The sequence below is a fragment of the Scleropages formosus genome, chromosome 8, assembly GCF_900964775.1.
Source record: "Scleropages formosus chromosome 8, fSclFor1.1, whole genome shotgun sequence".
NCBI classification, from domain to species: Eukaryota; Metazoa; Chordata; class Actinopteri; order Osteoglossiformes; family Osteoglossidae; genus Scleropages; species Scleropages formosus.
In genome coordinates this window covers 32288685-32303170 of record NC_041813.1, presented here as the reverse complement: position 1 = coordinate 32303170, position 14486 = coordinate 32288685, and the positions used below count along the sequence as shown (strand labels likewise).

Below are 14486 nucleotides of genomic sequence, written 5' to 3'. Positions count from 1 at the left end.
ACGACTCGGCGACGAAGGGGACGGGGTTTGGCACCAAAACGCCACACGGCGTTTTCTCATTTCCATTCTTCTCGCGGCTTTTATTTGCTTTTGTCAGTACAGGGAACTGAATGTACAGAGGAGGAAGCAGGGCATACAGTATTTACACACGAAGAGAGGTGCAGGAGCGCTGCACAAAGTGACCGAGATATGAAACAGAAAGGCGAGTTCAAAGGAATATGGACACATACTGCTCTTTCCGTTACTCATCTCTTTACAGCTCCCTGTTGTGGGGAGAGAGTGAGAGAGAGACAGAAAGAAAGAAAGACAGAGAGACAGATGTGGACTGCCCTATTGAACACCAAACACAAGAAACGTTTCTCGCCTTTCCACCGCAGCAAAATACTGCTCTTGAAAGTAACAATAGTCAACTATCCCAGCCAGAGAAGGTAGCTGTTAAAAATGTCCTTTTTGTACAAATAATACAAATTTAATTTTTATACACAGATCTGTGTGTGTGTGTATAAATGTAATTTTAATAATTAACACGGAGCTCACTGACTCCCGCCGCCCATTTCTCACATCTCAGCCTGTTCTCTCACGTTTCCACTTGTGTGCTGGAGTTCCATTCCCTTCGTCTTTCAGCGACACGCTCTGCGACACTCGGCCTCCCTCCTCTCGATCCCGTCGCCGTGCTCGTCCTCTACTGCGGCGTCACAGCAGCCCGAGTCCCCGTCCCCTCGCCTCGCATAGCTCGGAGTTTATTTACAGCGCCGGGCGGAGGGACGCGCAACCATCGGGGTCCAACGCGCACGCAAGCCCACCCCCTCACCCCCTCATCCCCCGTCCACCCCGCTCAGGCCTTGGCACTGAGGGAGAGCAGCTCCAGGAAGGAGTTGAAGAGCGTCTCAAGCCAGCCCTGGTTGGCCATGCACTGCTGCACCACCTCCTCCTGCCCGGGGTCCTCGGCTGCCTGCTCCACGCTGTCTGTCTGCAAAGACAAACACCTCCTTCGTACCTCCCGGCACAACACAGAGGAGCGGTGGCGGCAGCGGTGGCGGCACATGCTTACCTCCCTCTTGCAGTGCAGGAACGTGTGGTACTTATAGTGGTGCAGCGAGTGGTAAAGACTGTAGATCCGGCACGTTTCCGGCGACAGCTTCATGTCCTGAGAGAGAGGGGGGGGGTCTCAGAGAAACCCTCTTCTGCAAGGGTCGCTCACAGACAAGTGTGGGCGGAGCCATAGCCTCTTGCCCCAATCACGCTGGTGGTGCCTGCCAAACACTTTCAGAAGGAGTCTGTGAGGCGAGTCTCCTACATGCACCTGTACACACACTGCAGTCAGGCACTTGGTGACGGAAAGGGGAAACCCAGAGCATTTGTGACCGTCTGTGACAATCCGCTCGCTGTGCTCAGACCCACCTGCTGCTTCGGCAAGGACCTCTTGGTGCGGTTCAGGGTTTTACGGTTGTACCCGTCCCCGCCGAGGCACACTCGCACCACGCCTGAGTCCAGAGGGTCCGCCATCATCTGGGGGAAAGAGTGGAGGGCTTCCTGCCGGGCAAAAGGGACACAGAGGGAAACATGGAGGTCACGTGATGCAGTACACACACACCTGAGGCACACCCGTTCGGCCATGTGGCGACTGACTGGACGGGCGGGGAGGGAGGTGCTCCACACACCTGGTGCTGGGAGCTCATGTTGACCCTCTTGAGAAGCCTCCTCTTCTGCTCACTGAGGATGCTGTCGATCTTCCTCATGGGTGGGAGGTACAGCTCATCTGCAGCAAAAGGGGGCAGACAGCGAGGCAAGGTCATCCCGCGCTCCTGTTTCCAGAAACATCTCCGCAGCGTCTCGCTCCTCCCTGCCTTCCCCTCCCCTCACCGTTTGTGTCCTCCAGGGCTTGGATCATGTCCGGGTCCAGTGCCGTGCTCACTAGCATCTCCACATAGCTGCGGAACATCTCCCTCATGGCACGGCTGTTGGCGAGTTCTCTCAGCGGCACTGGGGGGACGGGGGTACCGGGGGTGAGGGGAGACACATGCAGCGTGGTCATTGTCCCTCTTTTCTCTCTCTCACAGACACGCACACACACACACACACCCACCCAGGCAGGCGGATCTTCCTCACCGTCATCCTCGCTGGCAGAGGACTCAGAGTCTGATGAAGAGGGAACCTCCTTGAGCCACATCTTCCTCTTCTTTGGGGGGGGCTCAGACTTTGCTTTGACTGGCCTGATGCGGGTGGGTCGCTCTGCCTTCCTCTCCTCCTTCCCCCTCACTCGCTCGGACCCCCTGCCTTTATTCTCTGCCTTTTCCTGGAGTGCTGTCGGTTTCTTCTCCGCTCGAGAAGGGGTATGACTGCGGGCAGCGGGCAGCAGCTTGGGGAGGGACTGCCGTCTGCCAGGTGGGGGAAGGAGCACAGTGACACAGGCTGTGCTTGTGCACGTGTGTGTGTGTGTGTGTGTGTGTGTGTGTGTGTGCGTGCGTGCGTGCGTGCCCGCAGCTCACCTGAGAGCAACGGCAGGTCTGTGCCACGGCTTCCTGGAACACACTCTCACGTAGTCCTTCTTGTTGACATTCTCCAGGAACTTCACGTAGAGGCGCTCGTACAGTGTCTTTGCGTCGCCAAAGTAGCCCAGATACTGGGTAGGGAGAAAGAGGAGGAGGAGAAGCTCACCACACACACAGGGGAGACGTGTGTGTGTGTGTGTGTGTGGTGGGGGGGCGAGGTCACTCCCTCCCAGCAGGAGCCCCAGCACTCACATTGCTCGTGGCACAAAACTGCCGTTGCCCATCTTTAATCTCAGGGGTGAACTTCTGCAGCAGGGCCTTCTGCACCCTCCAGATGGGAGGGGGCTCACGTCCCGTCTGCAATGCCAGCTGTAGGGATCCGAGGGGAGGGGGGATGCGACAGGCGTTAGCGGCACCTCTCAGACACGACCGCTTCGAGGCACATGGGACACGGAGCAGCGCCCAGGGACACCCACCTTGAGGGTGCCGATGTCCTCAGTGCGCACCACAAACTCGTCCCTCTCCCGGTAAATGCCCTCTCCGCCACTTTCGCTCTCCCCCCCTTCGCTCTCCCCCGCAATAGCGGCGCCCGCCTGCTTCTTGGCCACATGCAGTGAGGTCATCTGGGGCATGGGGGCGTCCTCCGGCGTTGGCGGTGAAGGAAGCTGAAGAGCTGGAGACGGGGAGGCGGGCGGGGGCAAGGTAGGAGTTGGAGGAGAGGGGGGCGGGAGAATGGGGGGGAGCGGACTAGAAGGCCGAGATCGCTCCTGTGGCTCCTCCTCGTCCTGCCGGGGAAGAGGGGAAGGCAGGGAGAGGGGGGGTGGTGGAAGGGGGGGTGGGGAAGAAGGCGGTGGAGACGGGGACAAGGACGGGGGCGACGGGGGGGACGGAGGGGCTGGGGCAGGAACGGCCTCAGCTTCTAAATCTAAGAGAGAAAAGGAGGGGGAAAAGAAAAGAAGAACATCTAAGAAAAAGGACTTTTTTCATTCTACAATTTACAGCAATTTCCAAAACCCTTATTAAGAACCATCACCACCGAGGTTCAAGTGAAGCAACCGCGTTGCAGAACTGTCCTGTCTGTCTGCCTGTCTCTTCCCCTCTTTCCCTGCCTCCATGTCTGTTCGTCTCTGTCCCTCCCCGTCCACCTCTCCCCCTCGGTCCCCCTCCACCTGTCTCTGTCTTTCGTACTTACTTTCCACCAGAGGTGCAGTCATCACTCCGGCTGCTGGGACTCTCTCCTCCTTCCCATCCTCCTGCTCCGTCCCATTGTCTTCCACCACACTCCTGTCTTCATGTTCCTCTTCCTCCTCCTGCTCATCCTCTTCCTCTAGCTGCTGGTTCTCCAACTCATGCTCCTTTTTCTTGCTGTCTTCTATGCCGTCCTCCCTTTCCAGCTTGGCCGGCTCAAGCAGCTGGGGGTGTCCCCAGGGGGCTGGCTGGGGGCTGAGTGCCGGTGGCTGCTGGCCAGGTGTGGGCGGGGACAGCGTGGGTGGGGGCAGCATGGGGGGTGGGGCCTGGGGTGTGTCGTACAGGGCAGAGATGGCAGAGGAAATGCTCTTCTGCAGGTCTTGGTTCTTGCTGACCGAGTCCTCCTCGTCCGAAGAGAAGGACGGCAGCGTCTCCAGGTTCCGCTTCAGCTCCTCGTCCAGCCTCTTGCAGGGACTCGGACAGCCGCCGAGGGCCAGGCCTGCGTCTCCCTCGGCTGTGCCGAAATGGGGAGGAGGAGCAGGAGGAGGCGGCGGCGAAAGGGGACAAATCACACCTTTGCCAGGAGAGGAGTCAGTGGGTCCGAGGACGGACACGGTGTCGGCAGTCTTCTTGCCTGATCTGAGGAAGTCCAGAAAGGAGGCCATGAAGCCGAACTTCGTCTCCGGCTGCTTTTCCTCCTGGAACAGGAAGGAGGGCAATGAGAGCACTTTTCAGGAAGACGACACATCAATCCATTGCGAGCCTCGGGGACTTCCTGCCTGAACGTCTGCCACCTGAGAGCCAGGGCACTCCTCACCATGCCAGGGGCCGTATGCACGGCTGCCCACACCTCAGGGGTTAGCTGATCCTCCACGGCTCCCTCCCACGCCATCTGCAAGCAGTGCAATGGGCTCTGGTTAGCGTGCCGCCACTCTCTCTCTCCCACACACACACACACACACACACACACACACACACACACACAGAGTTTAATCCTGTTCCTCGAACAGAAAACACACAAAGAAAAACTCCTGGTCCATGTTGAAATGGCTCCTGAATGAACGACCAATTCCAACACAGCCCGCAATGCTGAGTGTTTGTGCTAAAACAACCCCACCGCATGACATCTCACCTCCGGAACCATGGGCTTTGACTTCTCTTGATTCCAGTTCAGATCCACACTGCTGCTGGGTCCAGGGCTCAGACCCAGAGACGGGGCAGATCCGACCGAGCCGTCGGACAGAACCGGGTCGGTGCTGGAGAGCGAGTCGGTCCTCAGCAGGGAGTCGGAGGGCGATTCCGAGGGCAGGAGCAGCTTGATCTGAACGAGAGAGAAGCGGGGGGGGGGGGCAGCAGTGGGTCAACGAAGGATGGGGGGAAGGAGGAAGGAAGTGCAGGGCTCTTGCAACCAAGGGCCTCTGCTGCAAACGGCCTCCCTCACCTTGACGGGGCCTCGGGGCTCACGCTGCTGCTGCTGCTGTGGGGGCGGATGTAACAGCAGGTGCTGAGCTGCGTGTTGTGGCAGCGGCGGATGCTGCCGCAGCTGCTCAAGATCCTGGCCATGTAGATCGTTCGCCTCGCTCGCTCCGTGCACGTCTATCGTGGCATCCTCCCTTCGGCCCCGCCCACGGCCCCTGCTTCTGCCCCGCTGGCTCTCTCTGCTGAGCCCCGCCCCCATCGCACCTCGGCAGTGAGGCAGCTCAGGCAAAGGGCGAATTCGGGGTCTGCCCCGGGGCCGAGGGGGCCCCTCTCTCTTCGGCTTAGTCGGTTTCCTGCCCCTCTTCTTGGGTCCATCCTGGGACAAAAGCTGCGGCGGGGGACCTAGCGAGGGATATCCAGAGGGGTCGCTGAAGTCTGGGTTCCCCACGAGGGGGCTCAGCGCCCCTGCAGATTTGCGGCAGCTGGACACGAGGTCCGGCAGGATATCCGGCAGTCTCCTGCTATTGAGACGGATGTCCGCGGGGATGTCGGCCTTGTCTTCGTCGTCCTTGAACTCGTACTCCTGCGCGTAGTGCTTCTTGGGCAGCGAGCTCGGCTCTCGCCTATGCTTCAGCAGCTGGAAGGAGCTCGTTTTGAGCAGCTTCCTCGGGTGGGAGGAGCAGAACATAGGCAATGTGAGCCCCCCCCCAGTCCCGCCCCCACCCCCCACTGCCAAACCTTTGATCATCTTGGTGCCGGTACCGTCGCAGCCTGCTCTACCCAGGCCCAAGTCAGAGGGCTGAGACTGGATCAGGCCCAGCTGCTCAGCATTGACCATGGAGGGAAGTTTGTGGGACTTGAGGGAGTCCAGGTCCAGGTGCATGGTGCCGCCGTCAGACTCCGCCAGGCTAAAGCAGTACGCTCCACAGCCCTGGTCGCCGTGGTGCGCCATCATATCGTAGGTGTTCGCAGTAGCGCTCAAGTTGCCCGTCTTTATCCCATCCATGGCTTCCTGGCCACAGCGTCCCTCCGACACGCCTTCCTGGTCTGTGTGGCCTGATGCTGCCCCCCCTTTGCAGTTAGACTTGTAGTCCTCGGAGCAGAACATGTCCTCCATGCCGGGGAAGAAGGAGCGGTCCTCGTCCTGCAGGAAGGAGTCGGGAAAGCAGATGGAAGTCAGCGGCATGAACCTCTGCTGGCTCTCACTGGGCTTCCCAGAAGGACTAGCGGCGTCAGACTGGTGCTCTTTAAGCTGCTTCACCTGTGGGTCTTGATCCCTCTGCTGCCGCTGCTGTGGAGTAGGAAGAGGAGCAGCAGCAGCAACAGTGCTGGGGGGCATGTGGTGGGGGAGCGAGTGGCTGTGAGCCATCGGGTTGTGAGTGTGCTGCGGGTGCGAGTGACTGTGGCTCTGGTGGGAGTTGATGTGGTGCAGCTGAGGCGGCCCGGACAGACCCATGTCCGGCTTGGACAGGAAGTCGTGCAGACCCGTCTGAGCATGCTGGGGAGGCTGTGGCTGGCAGTGTGCTGGCAGTCCGTGTCTCTCTGTGGCCCTGCCCTCTCCTCTAGCTCCACCCCCGCCCCCACCCTGCGCCACCACTCCCACCGTCTTCCTGCTGGACGTCTGAGAAAGAGGACGCTCCAGCACGTTCAGGGAAGTCACAGAGCTCTGGGTCGACGAGCTGTGATCGCATGGGGCCCCACGGCCATAATGCGCCTCCAGAGTCTGGGACTGGAGCTGCAGCTGCAGCTGAGAGGCCTGGGTCTGGGTGCGGGGCTCCGCCGAGCCACTCGCAGCTCCCGTAGCGGCTGCAGACATAGTGGCCTGCTGGCTCATGAGGTGGTGCTGCGGGTCCACCTTGCTGCGAGCCGTGTGCGACAGCACCGAGTGGAGCAAGTGCGATGGCTGGGCTGCGTTTGGAGGGGAATCCAGGAGGGACATGGAGGTGGCGGTTGGGCGGTGCTGCTGCTGAGGCTGCGCATCCGGGGTCTTGGGAAGATATGGCAAATTTGGCGCATCCTGAGGATTCTTTAGCTCCCGGTAGGGGTGAGAATGGGGGTGGTGAGCGTGATGGATGTGCAGGTGCTGAGAGTAGGGGTCACTCCGACCAAAGTGCACCACTGAGCCGAGAGCATCGTGGTGATGGTGATGAGGGGTCACATCCGACTGGGGGGAAGGCAGTTTCCCAGCACTCCTCGCCCTGCTGCCTGCACCTGTTGGACCTCTCTCTCTCTTCACCTGTGGTAGCTGCTGCTTTTTCTTCATGGACATTTCTAGCTGTTCATCCAGGGCTCCGCCCACTCCCACAGACTCCCTCGTGCTGGCAGCAGCAGCAGTCATGTTATTGGTGCGAATGACGCTCTGCAGGTGGTACCGCTCCTCAGAGCTCTTGCTCAGCTCGTATGCCAGTCCTTTGCTGCCCTCTTGACTCGGTGGGCCTTGCTGGGGCGAAGCCTGGGGAGGGGTTCGCGACTGGTGCAACACTGGACTCTGGGCCTGAAGGAGGTGCTGTATTAAGAAATCTTCATCATCCTCATCTTCATCATTCCGAGGCCTTTGTGCCTCCAGCATGTCCGCATTAACCTTGGCCTTGGGGGCTGCTGGGTGGTATGAAGGGGGTGGTGGCGGCGGCACCCGGGTGTCCTGGCAGCTCTGGGGGGAGGACAAGAAGGCAGGAGATAAAACAGAGGAGAGGTACTTGTTCCCTGCGCCACCACCTGGGGAATGAGCGGGACAAGGGGCGCCAGGAGAACGCACCCCAGGGTGAGCGATCCCGGCACCGCTGGAAGGAGAGGGGCTTGAGTCTGGTAGGTGGTAGGAGCCTCCTGCTGCCGCCACACCTTCTGTGCCGCCCCCCACGCTGCCAGCTCTGCCTCCACCTCCTCCCCCACTGCCAGCTCCTGACCCCATGTTGCCCACATCAGAACTTGCTCCTGAAGCTAAGATGCCAGGGGAGTGGCTGGGACCACCGTATCCCAGCGATGGGCTCCCTGCTCCAGCCAGTGTGGCAGGGACTGTGCCGTACCCCGCATCCGCTCCGTAAACACCCTCCGCTGAGAACGAGCGTCCGCTCGCCCCCAGGCCGCTGTACCCTTTTCCCGAGCCGGCAGCCCCTGCTGCTGAACTTAGATCCTGGGCCTGGGGGGAGCTGAATCCGCTGTAGGGCTGGGAGAGGTGGGGCGCAGAGGGCTGGCTGGGGGAGTACGCCTGCGGCTGCGGGGGTGTCCGGCTGGCGAGGGCTGGCGAGGGCTTCACCGCTGCCACGGGGGAGCTGTAGCCTGACAAACAGGATTTGGGTGGAGCCTGCTGGGCCGAAGCAGAGGAAGAAGGAGGGGTAGGCGGCGGCGGGGCAGACTTAGGAGGCGGCTGCTGTCTGGGAGGGGCAGATGAGGATCCGGAAGAGGGGATGGAGCTGGAGGAAGAGGACGAAGAGGACGAGGAGGACAACAATGTGGACAAGGCAGACGGCGGCGTGTGTGGAGCGTGGGACAAAGAACCTGAAGCAGAGGACAAGTAACCACTGCTCGATGTGCTCTTCATCCCCTTTGTGACCCCCCCCGAGGATAACGAGGTGCTGGAAGAGCTGTAAGGCGGCTGAATGATGGGCCGATACACTTGCTCCGACCTCGGTGTCGGCTTCGCTTCGGACGAAGGGCTGTGCTCACCCAAAGGGCTGCAGGAAACCCCCGCTTGTCTGCTGTGGTGGGACAACTGCTGGTACCCCGCTGCTCCGCAGCTGAGGTAGTGCTGCAGGGCATGGGATGCCGACGAGGGCAGCTGGGGCTGAGCCGGCAGGGCCCGCTGGTAGTGCTTGATCACGCTGTCCTGCCGGGGCAGGGTCCTGTCCTGTGGCGGCGGCTGAGATGGCCCGGGGGCTGACGAGAAAACAGAGGCGTTGTACAGCTGCGAGGACTGCTCTTGAAGCTGGGAGGACAGGAGGCTGAACTGAGGAGGGGGCAGGTGGTGCCTGGCCGAGGAGCCTGATGCCTGGGGGGGTGGGGCAGGGCCTGCGATATCCTGAGGCCCGCCTAGGTAAGGGGCGCCCTGCGAGGACAGCAAGCGGTCGAAGCCTAAGCTGGACTGTGAGGGGGTCTTGATGTGAAGCAGGGAGTCGTGGGGCGACAGCAGGCTGTTGGACGTGGGGCTGAACGTGGCCGTGTCTTGCAGGGACAGCGGAGGTGCAACCCCGGCAAAGGAGCGTCCCGAGAAGGAGGACGGGTGCTGGTAGGCCGACAGAGCCGAGGAGGAGGGGAAGCTGCCCGACCCGGGGAGGGCGCCGGAGATGAAGAGTTCAGCAGAAGCTGGGGTGTGCATGGCTGCGAAGACAAAGAGGGAGACGGGTAGCGGGAGCTCAAGGGGGGCAAATAAGGTTACCGTGTCCACGACCAGAGGCAAAACTACGGCGAGCTTTCCTCTGCAAGACAAATGTCATCGAATGTAAGGACTAACTCTCTCTCTCTCTCTCTCTCACCTGTCTGCCAGGAAGGAGTGCGGAACTGAGACAGCAGGGAGGAGGCCGAGGGCGACGGCTGCGGAGCCCGAGACTCCAGGGCCGATATGAGGTTCATGACGGACGCATCGGGGCCCGGGGGACTGGCGTGGTGCAGACCGGCGTCGAAAAGCCCCGACAGCCCTGCCGGTGGCCAGGACACAGCAGCAACATAGCACAGCATGGTACAGAACATGGTAACTTTCCCCGACAACGGCAAGCGCCCAAGAATGGAGAGCTCAGTAACCCGAAAGAGAAGCAGGAGACAAACGCTGTGATGGACCGGCGTCCTGACGCCCTGTGCTCTGGATCGCCGCAGCCCTTGTCAAACCCAAAGAGCGCGTGGAAAAACCGAATCACATTCGTCCCCTTACCCAAACTCCGCCCTGCTGCTCCCCAGGCTCCACCCTGTCCAGAGGTTGCCGGGTGGTGATTGGTTGCATAGCCCTGCAAAGGGTGGGGCGTGCCATACGCTTGGCGATGGAGGAGCTCCGAGTCCGGGTGCGATGACCTGGGGCTGCCGTATACCAGGCTAAAGGGAGACAGAAACAGGAAGAGAAGTTTGCACGAGTAAGTGGAGGACGCTTTGTTGGGAGGAAGTGCTTCACTGACATTTAGTGCGATGCGTGAGGCCGAATACGAGGGCAAAGCTGTCACTGACAACGCCAATCACCAATCAGGTACACCTTGCACGAGGACGTGCCTCACGTGGCCAAAATTAAGTCAGGTTTAATAAATAAATAAATAAATTAATTAATTTAAAAAAGGACGGCAAATTGTAAACTCTGAGGAACTAACTGCACTTTTATGAGAATGTAGGACACAGTAAACGCAGTGAATGGGCTCATCAGCAAAGTCAAGAGCAGAGGAAAAACACGCACCTGTTGCACAGGTCACTGTCAGCTGAACTTCCACTAGTTGTTCGTGAACCCAGGACTTTTAAGATTTGTCTGTTTTCGCCAATTCTGTGTTTTCCGTCACTGCGGAGAGGAGAAAAACCCAGCGGGCTCCTCCTAAGGTCACCGAGCTGTGTGTGAAACATTGTCACGTCCACGCCCGCATCACCATCGACAGCACCTGACACAAATCAAGCACCGGACACCAATCAGTAGACGCACCCTTAAAAGACCCTCCTCTACTCCCGTTCCCTTGCGGAATCTTGCTGAGACAACCGTCCCTCTGCGCCATGTCCTGCTCTTCCTCAACCCTAGCTTCCTGTATCCGTTCTCCAGCTTTCGACTCTTCGCATCGTCCCCTGACCACATCCATGGATCCTCGCTCTCACTCTGACCACCAATCGACCGACTCCTCGCCCGTCCCCGACAACGAGATCTCGCCTGACCCCTTGGTTCTTGACGAACGATCCTGCACTTGGGTCCAGCCGTCCCGGCGTCCTCGGTTCCGTGTGACAAACATGTTCCTGCCCCCAATTTAATTTGGGTGTACGTTATGGGGCGGCACGGTGGCTGCTGTCTCATAGCACCTGGGCGGTGCAAGAGGACGTGGGTTCGATCCCCGCTCAGTCTGTGGGAAGTTTGCGTGTTCTCCCTTTGTCTATGGGGATTCTCTCCGGGTGTTCTGATTTCTTCCCACAGTCCAAAGACATGCTGCTCAGGTAGATTGCTGTGTGAGTGATGGAGAGACAGAGTGTATTCCACTGATGTATGGATGAGTGACCCAGTGTAAGTAGTTTATCTAGCAGTGTAAGTCACCGCGGTGAATAAGGTGTGTGGGCTGCTAACACTACATAGAATTCCTTGGAAGTCGCTTTGGACAAAGTGTCTGACAAATAAATAAATGTGATCGGTAACTAGCGTTCTGACTCAGTGGCAGGCAGGCTGTGCCGTGCCATGCGTTGGTTGGGGGGGGGGGCATGCTGCCCCTGTGTATTCTTACCTGGAACCTGTTCAGATGGGTCACATTAAGGGTGGAAAGGTGAGTACCTCTCAAGAGCAGGGTGGTGAGACAGAGTAATACGTTCAGTTGGATGACGAAAAACAAATCATGCACTAATATACAAATATATATACACACAATTTCTAATTATTCATAGTCCTGCTACATTAACGCTTTGTTAATAATCTCCACTCAGCTGGTATTTGTTAAGTGATAAAAACTTGAAGGTTGCAGCTGTTGCTGCGGGACAACAGCAGGACACAACATTTCATTATATGCGCATGTTTACTGAGCTTCAAGTTTGCTGTCCTTTCAACCTTTTACCATGTTCTGCCCCCTCGCCCACCCCGACAAATTCACACGGGCCCAGTTCACTGCCAAAGCACTTTTTACGAAGCGCCCAGAAGTGTTTGGAAGCAAGTCCACCTCAAATTCAGTCCAGCTGACAGGCGCGCCCTGAAACATGGAACAACCGCAGACGTTTTTACTGCACCACGGTATTCAGCAGCCATCGCTGACCTGCAGGACAAACGCGGTAATAGCAAAGGGCAGCTTTGGGGTCCGCAGCGCGTTTGTCAGACGCAATTCTCTTTTTTTCTTTTCCGTTCATGAAATTCGCTGCAGGAAGAGAGAAAAGTGAATCGAAACCATAGCGACACATAGCCCAGCGCGCTGGGGTTGCGAACCCTGTTTACTGTCAGTTTTACTCCGATTCACTGCTATTGGATGGACTTCTCTTCAGGCAGCTTCACGCTCTTTACTCTCAGTGGTATGTGTGTGTGAGAAAGCAGTGGAGCAACACTCCCTGCACATCAACTCCAGGGCAGGGAGAGGAGCTCCGTCACACCTGTCACTTTGCACAGTAAAAGAAATGCCTGTCCTCTGTCCACGCTGTCCACAGCGACACACGGAGCACTACCGTCTCTCGTGCTGCGTGTCCAGCAGGACCGGGGACCAGGGTAGCCGGAAGGAGCGTCAGGAGCCGGCGTCCGTTGCTTAGCTCTTGCTGACACACACACACACACACACACACACACTCGCTCTCTCAGCGCCTCCCTTTCACCCTTTCCACAGCAGTGCGTGTTCACAAACATTCCTGCACTGTACAGTATTTTGGAGAACTGCACAATATTTCTGCAGGAAGAGGGATGCGCAATCACAGACCGCCTCTCTCTCTCTCTCTCTCTCACACTCTGTCACGTTGGCGTCGCTGTCACGGACGGGGGACCAATGATGAGCTGGCCCAGAGAGAACACGGGCATGCGCCGCTCCATGCATACCGTTATTAATGTTATAGTCACAGGTGTGAGGTGATAAGGATGATGCCAAGATGGAGCTCATCCCCCCACCCCACCCCACCCCACCCCACGGTGCGATGGTGCCGCTGCCAGCTGCACCTGGAGCCAGGAGCCGCTGTCGCAGCGGGCGGGCGGCGCGGGCACGGACGCCGTGAGCTGGCACGACCACAAGCACTCACCTCGCCTTGGCCGACCTCTCGTACGTCCAGCCTGCTCCCGCGCCCGGGTCCCCGAAGCCCGTCCCGGGGTAGTTCCTCTCCATCAGGAGATGTACCTGGGGGGGGGCGAAGACGGCTGCGTGACGTGACGTGACGTGCAGTGAAGTGCGGCTGTCCCCCCCCCCCTCCCCCCGAGGGTCTGCTTTCGATTGCTCCCGATTCACAGCGAGGTGGTGGTTTTGAGGGGGGGGGGCTCGTTTCTTCCGCCCTCCCCTCCGAGCTCAGAGTCCCAATCCGAGTCTTTTGTCCTTTCTGAGGACCCCCCCCCCCCCAACACCCCACACACCCCACACACACGCACGCACCTTGGCTCCGCGCTCCTCTCTTGTCAGGTTCTCGGACCCAGAGGCGGGTTCTGCTTCTCCTCTTTATTACTCATGTACTCATATATTTCTGTATTTATATTTATTTATTTATATTTATATATCCGGCATGTTCACATTTGCTCCACTTTTTTCCCTGAAATGAACCGAAGGTCCCAGGACGCGGCGGCGGCGGATGAAGACGAGACGGAGGCGCGAGGACGGGAAAGGCGGGGCGGGGGAGGGGGTCGATGGACAGCGAGCGCTGACGAGCAGCGAGAGGTTCGGTCCGGTTCGGTCCGGTTCGGTCCGGTGCTGCCCGCGCTGCCCGCGCACGAGCCCTGAGCGCGGAGCTCCTCACTGCCCTCCTCCCGCGGACGCCATTTTCGACAACAAGCGCTCGCGACTGCAAGCGCGCGCGCGCTGCCGCCTGCGTGTCGTGTTCGCCGCGGCGCTCTGCTCTGGTCCCGGCGCCGGAACTCGTGCCCGGCTCGCGCCACCGCAGCTCCATTTGGGAGGGAAAATGAGGGCCTGAACGAGCCTCTAGCGCCCGTACCGGGGTACCGGTGCGCTTTTAGTGGCTCGAGTACATTCCTGAACGGGACGGCAACGGACTGAATCGGAGCGCGCTCCCCGTGCGTGGTCACGTGAATGGCACGCGGCGACGCAGTTTGTGCTGTGCTCGCTCCGAAGAGACGCGCGTGGCAGTGGTGTGCGCGCGCCTCCACAATTCGTGTGCTTTGCTGTGGTGTGGGGGGGTACCTGCAGAAGCGGGGAGCCCCTCCGTCGCCCCCCCCAGCACACACACACACACACACACACACACACACACACGCACGCACACCTGCCAGCGTGCGCCAACTGTTTGAGCGGGAAAACAAAGGATGTTTTATTTCTCATCAACACTCGAGCAAATCACCTCCTCCTCTGCGCATTAATACTGTTGAGAGCGACAGCAGCGTGCGTGTTGCGTGTGTGTGTTCCACGCCCACTAACGTGCACACACACTTCGCGGCGAACAGAAGGCCGCCGTGTCTCCGTTCCATCCGCTGTCCGTCGCTCTTCTCCTGGTTGCCCTTGGCAACACGCTCCCTCCGCAGGCCATCGAGCGCTCAGGATCCGAGGGTCCGACGGCAGCTCCGGCGAGGCGGTGCGGAAGTGTCCGGTACCTGCGTCCTAACCGCGT

General features: G+C 59.3%; 1 protein-coding gene across 4 annotated transcripts; it reads right to left on the bottom strand.

Moving 5' to 3' along the window:
* Positions 1 to 3: 3 nt before the first annotated feature.
* LOC108941632 (proline-rich protein 12-like) lies at positions 4 to 13902 on the bottom strand. 4 transcript variants are annotated; one of them, XM_029253875.1, is made up of 18 exons: positions 13304 to 13902; positions 12960 to 13054; positions 9961 to 10118; positions 9569 to 9730; positions 7855 to 9413; positions 5122 to 7749; positions 4813 to 5001; positions 4498 to 4572; positions 3685 to 4378; positions 2969 to 3417; positions 2745 to 2861; positions 2490 to 2623; positions 2110 to 2378; positions 1864 to 1983; positions 1662 to 1759; positions 1402 to 1533; positions 1052 to 1147; positions 817 to 970 (listed from the first exon to the last, which is right to left on the bottom strand). In XM_029253875.1, exons 2-18 carry the CDS (start codon positions 13040 to 13042, stop codon positions 836 to 838), a joined length of 7098 nt encoding a protein of 2365 aa, XP_029109708.1. In that variant the 5' UTR covers positions 13043 to 13054; positions 13304 to 13902; the 3' UTR covers positions 817 to 835. The 4 variants fall into 4 exon arrangements, with proteins under 4 accessions (XP_029109706.1, XP_029109708.1, XP_029109707.1 ...); XM_029253873.1 differs by having other exon boundaries at positions 4 to 970; positions 5122 to 9413; XM_029253874.1 differs by lacking the exon at positions 817 to 970 and having other exon boundaries at positions 1065 to 1303; positions 5122 to 9413.
* Between the last annotated feature and the right edge of the window lie 584 nt (positions 13903 to 14486).

Bases quoted from the DNA above. Each gene is read 5' to 3' on its own strand.
- LOC108941632 (XM_029253873.1), bottom strand. From the start codon at position 13,042: ATGGAGAGGAACTACCCCGGGACGGGCTTCGGGGACCCGGGCGCGGGA. The intron at 1,984-2,109 runs GTGAGGAAGATC...CCGTCCCCCCAG, and splicing joins CTCTGCCAGCGAGGATGACG to TGCCGCTGAGAGAACTCGCC. The intron at 1,760-1,863 runs GTGAGGGGAGGG...CTTTTGCTGCAG, and splicing joins AGCCCTGGAGGACACAAACG to ATGAGCTGTACCTCCCACCC.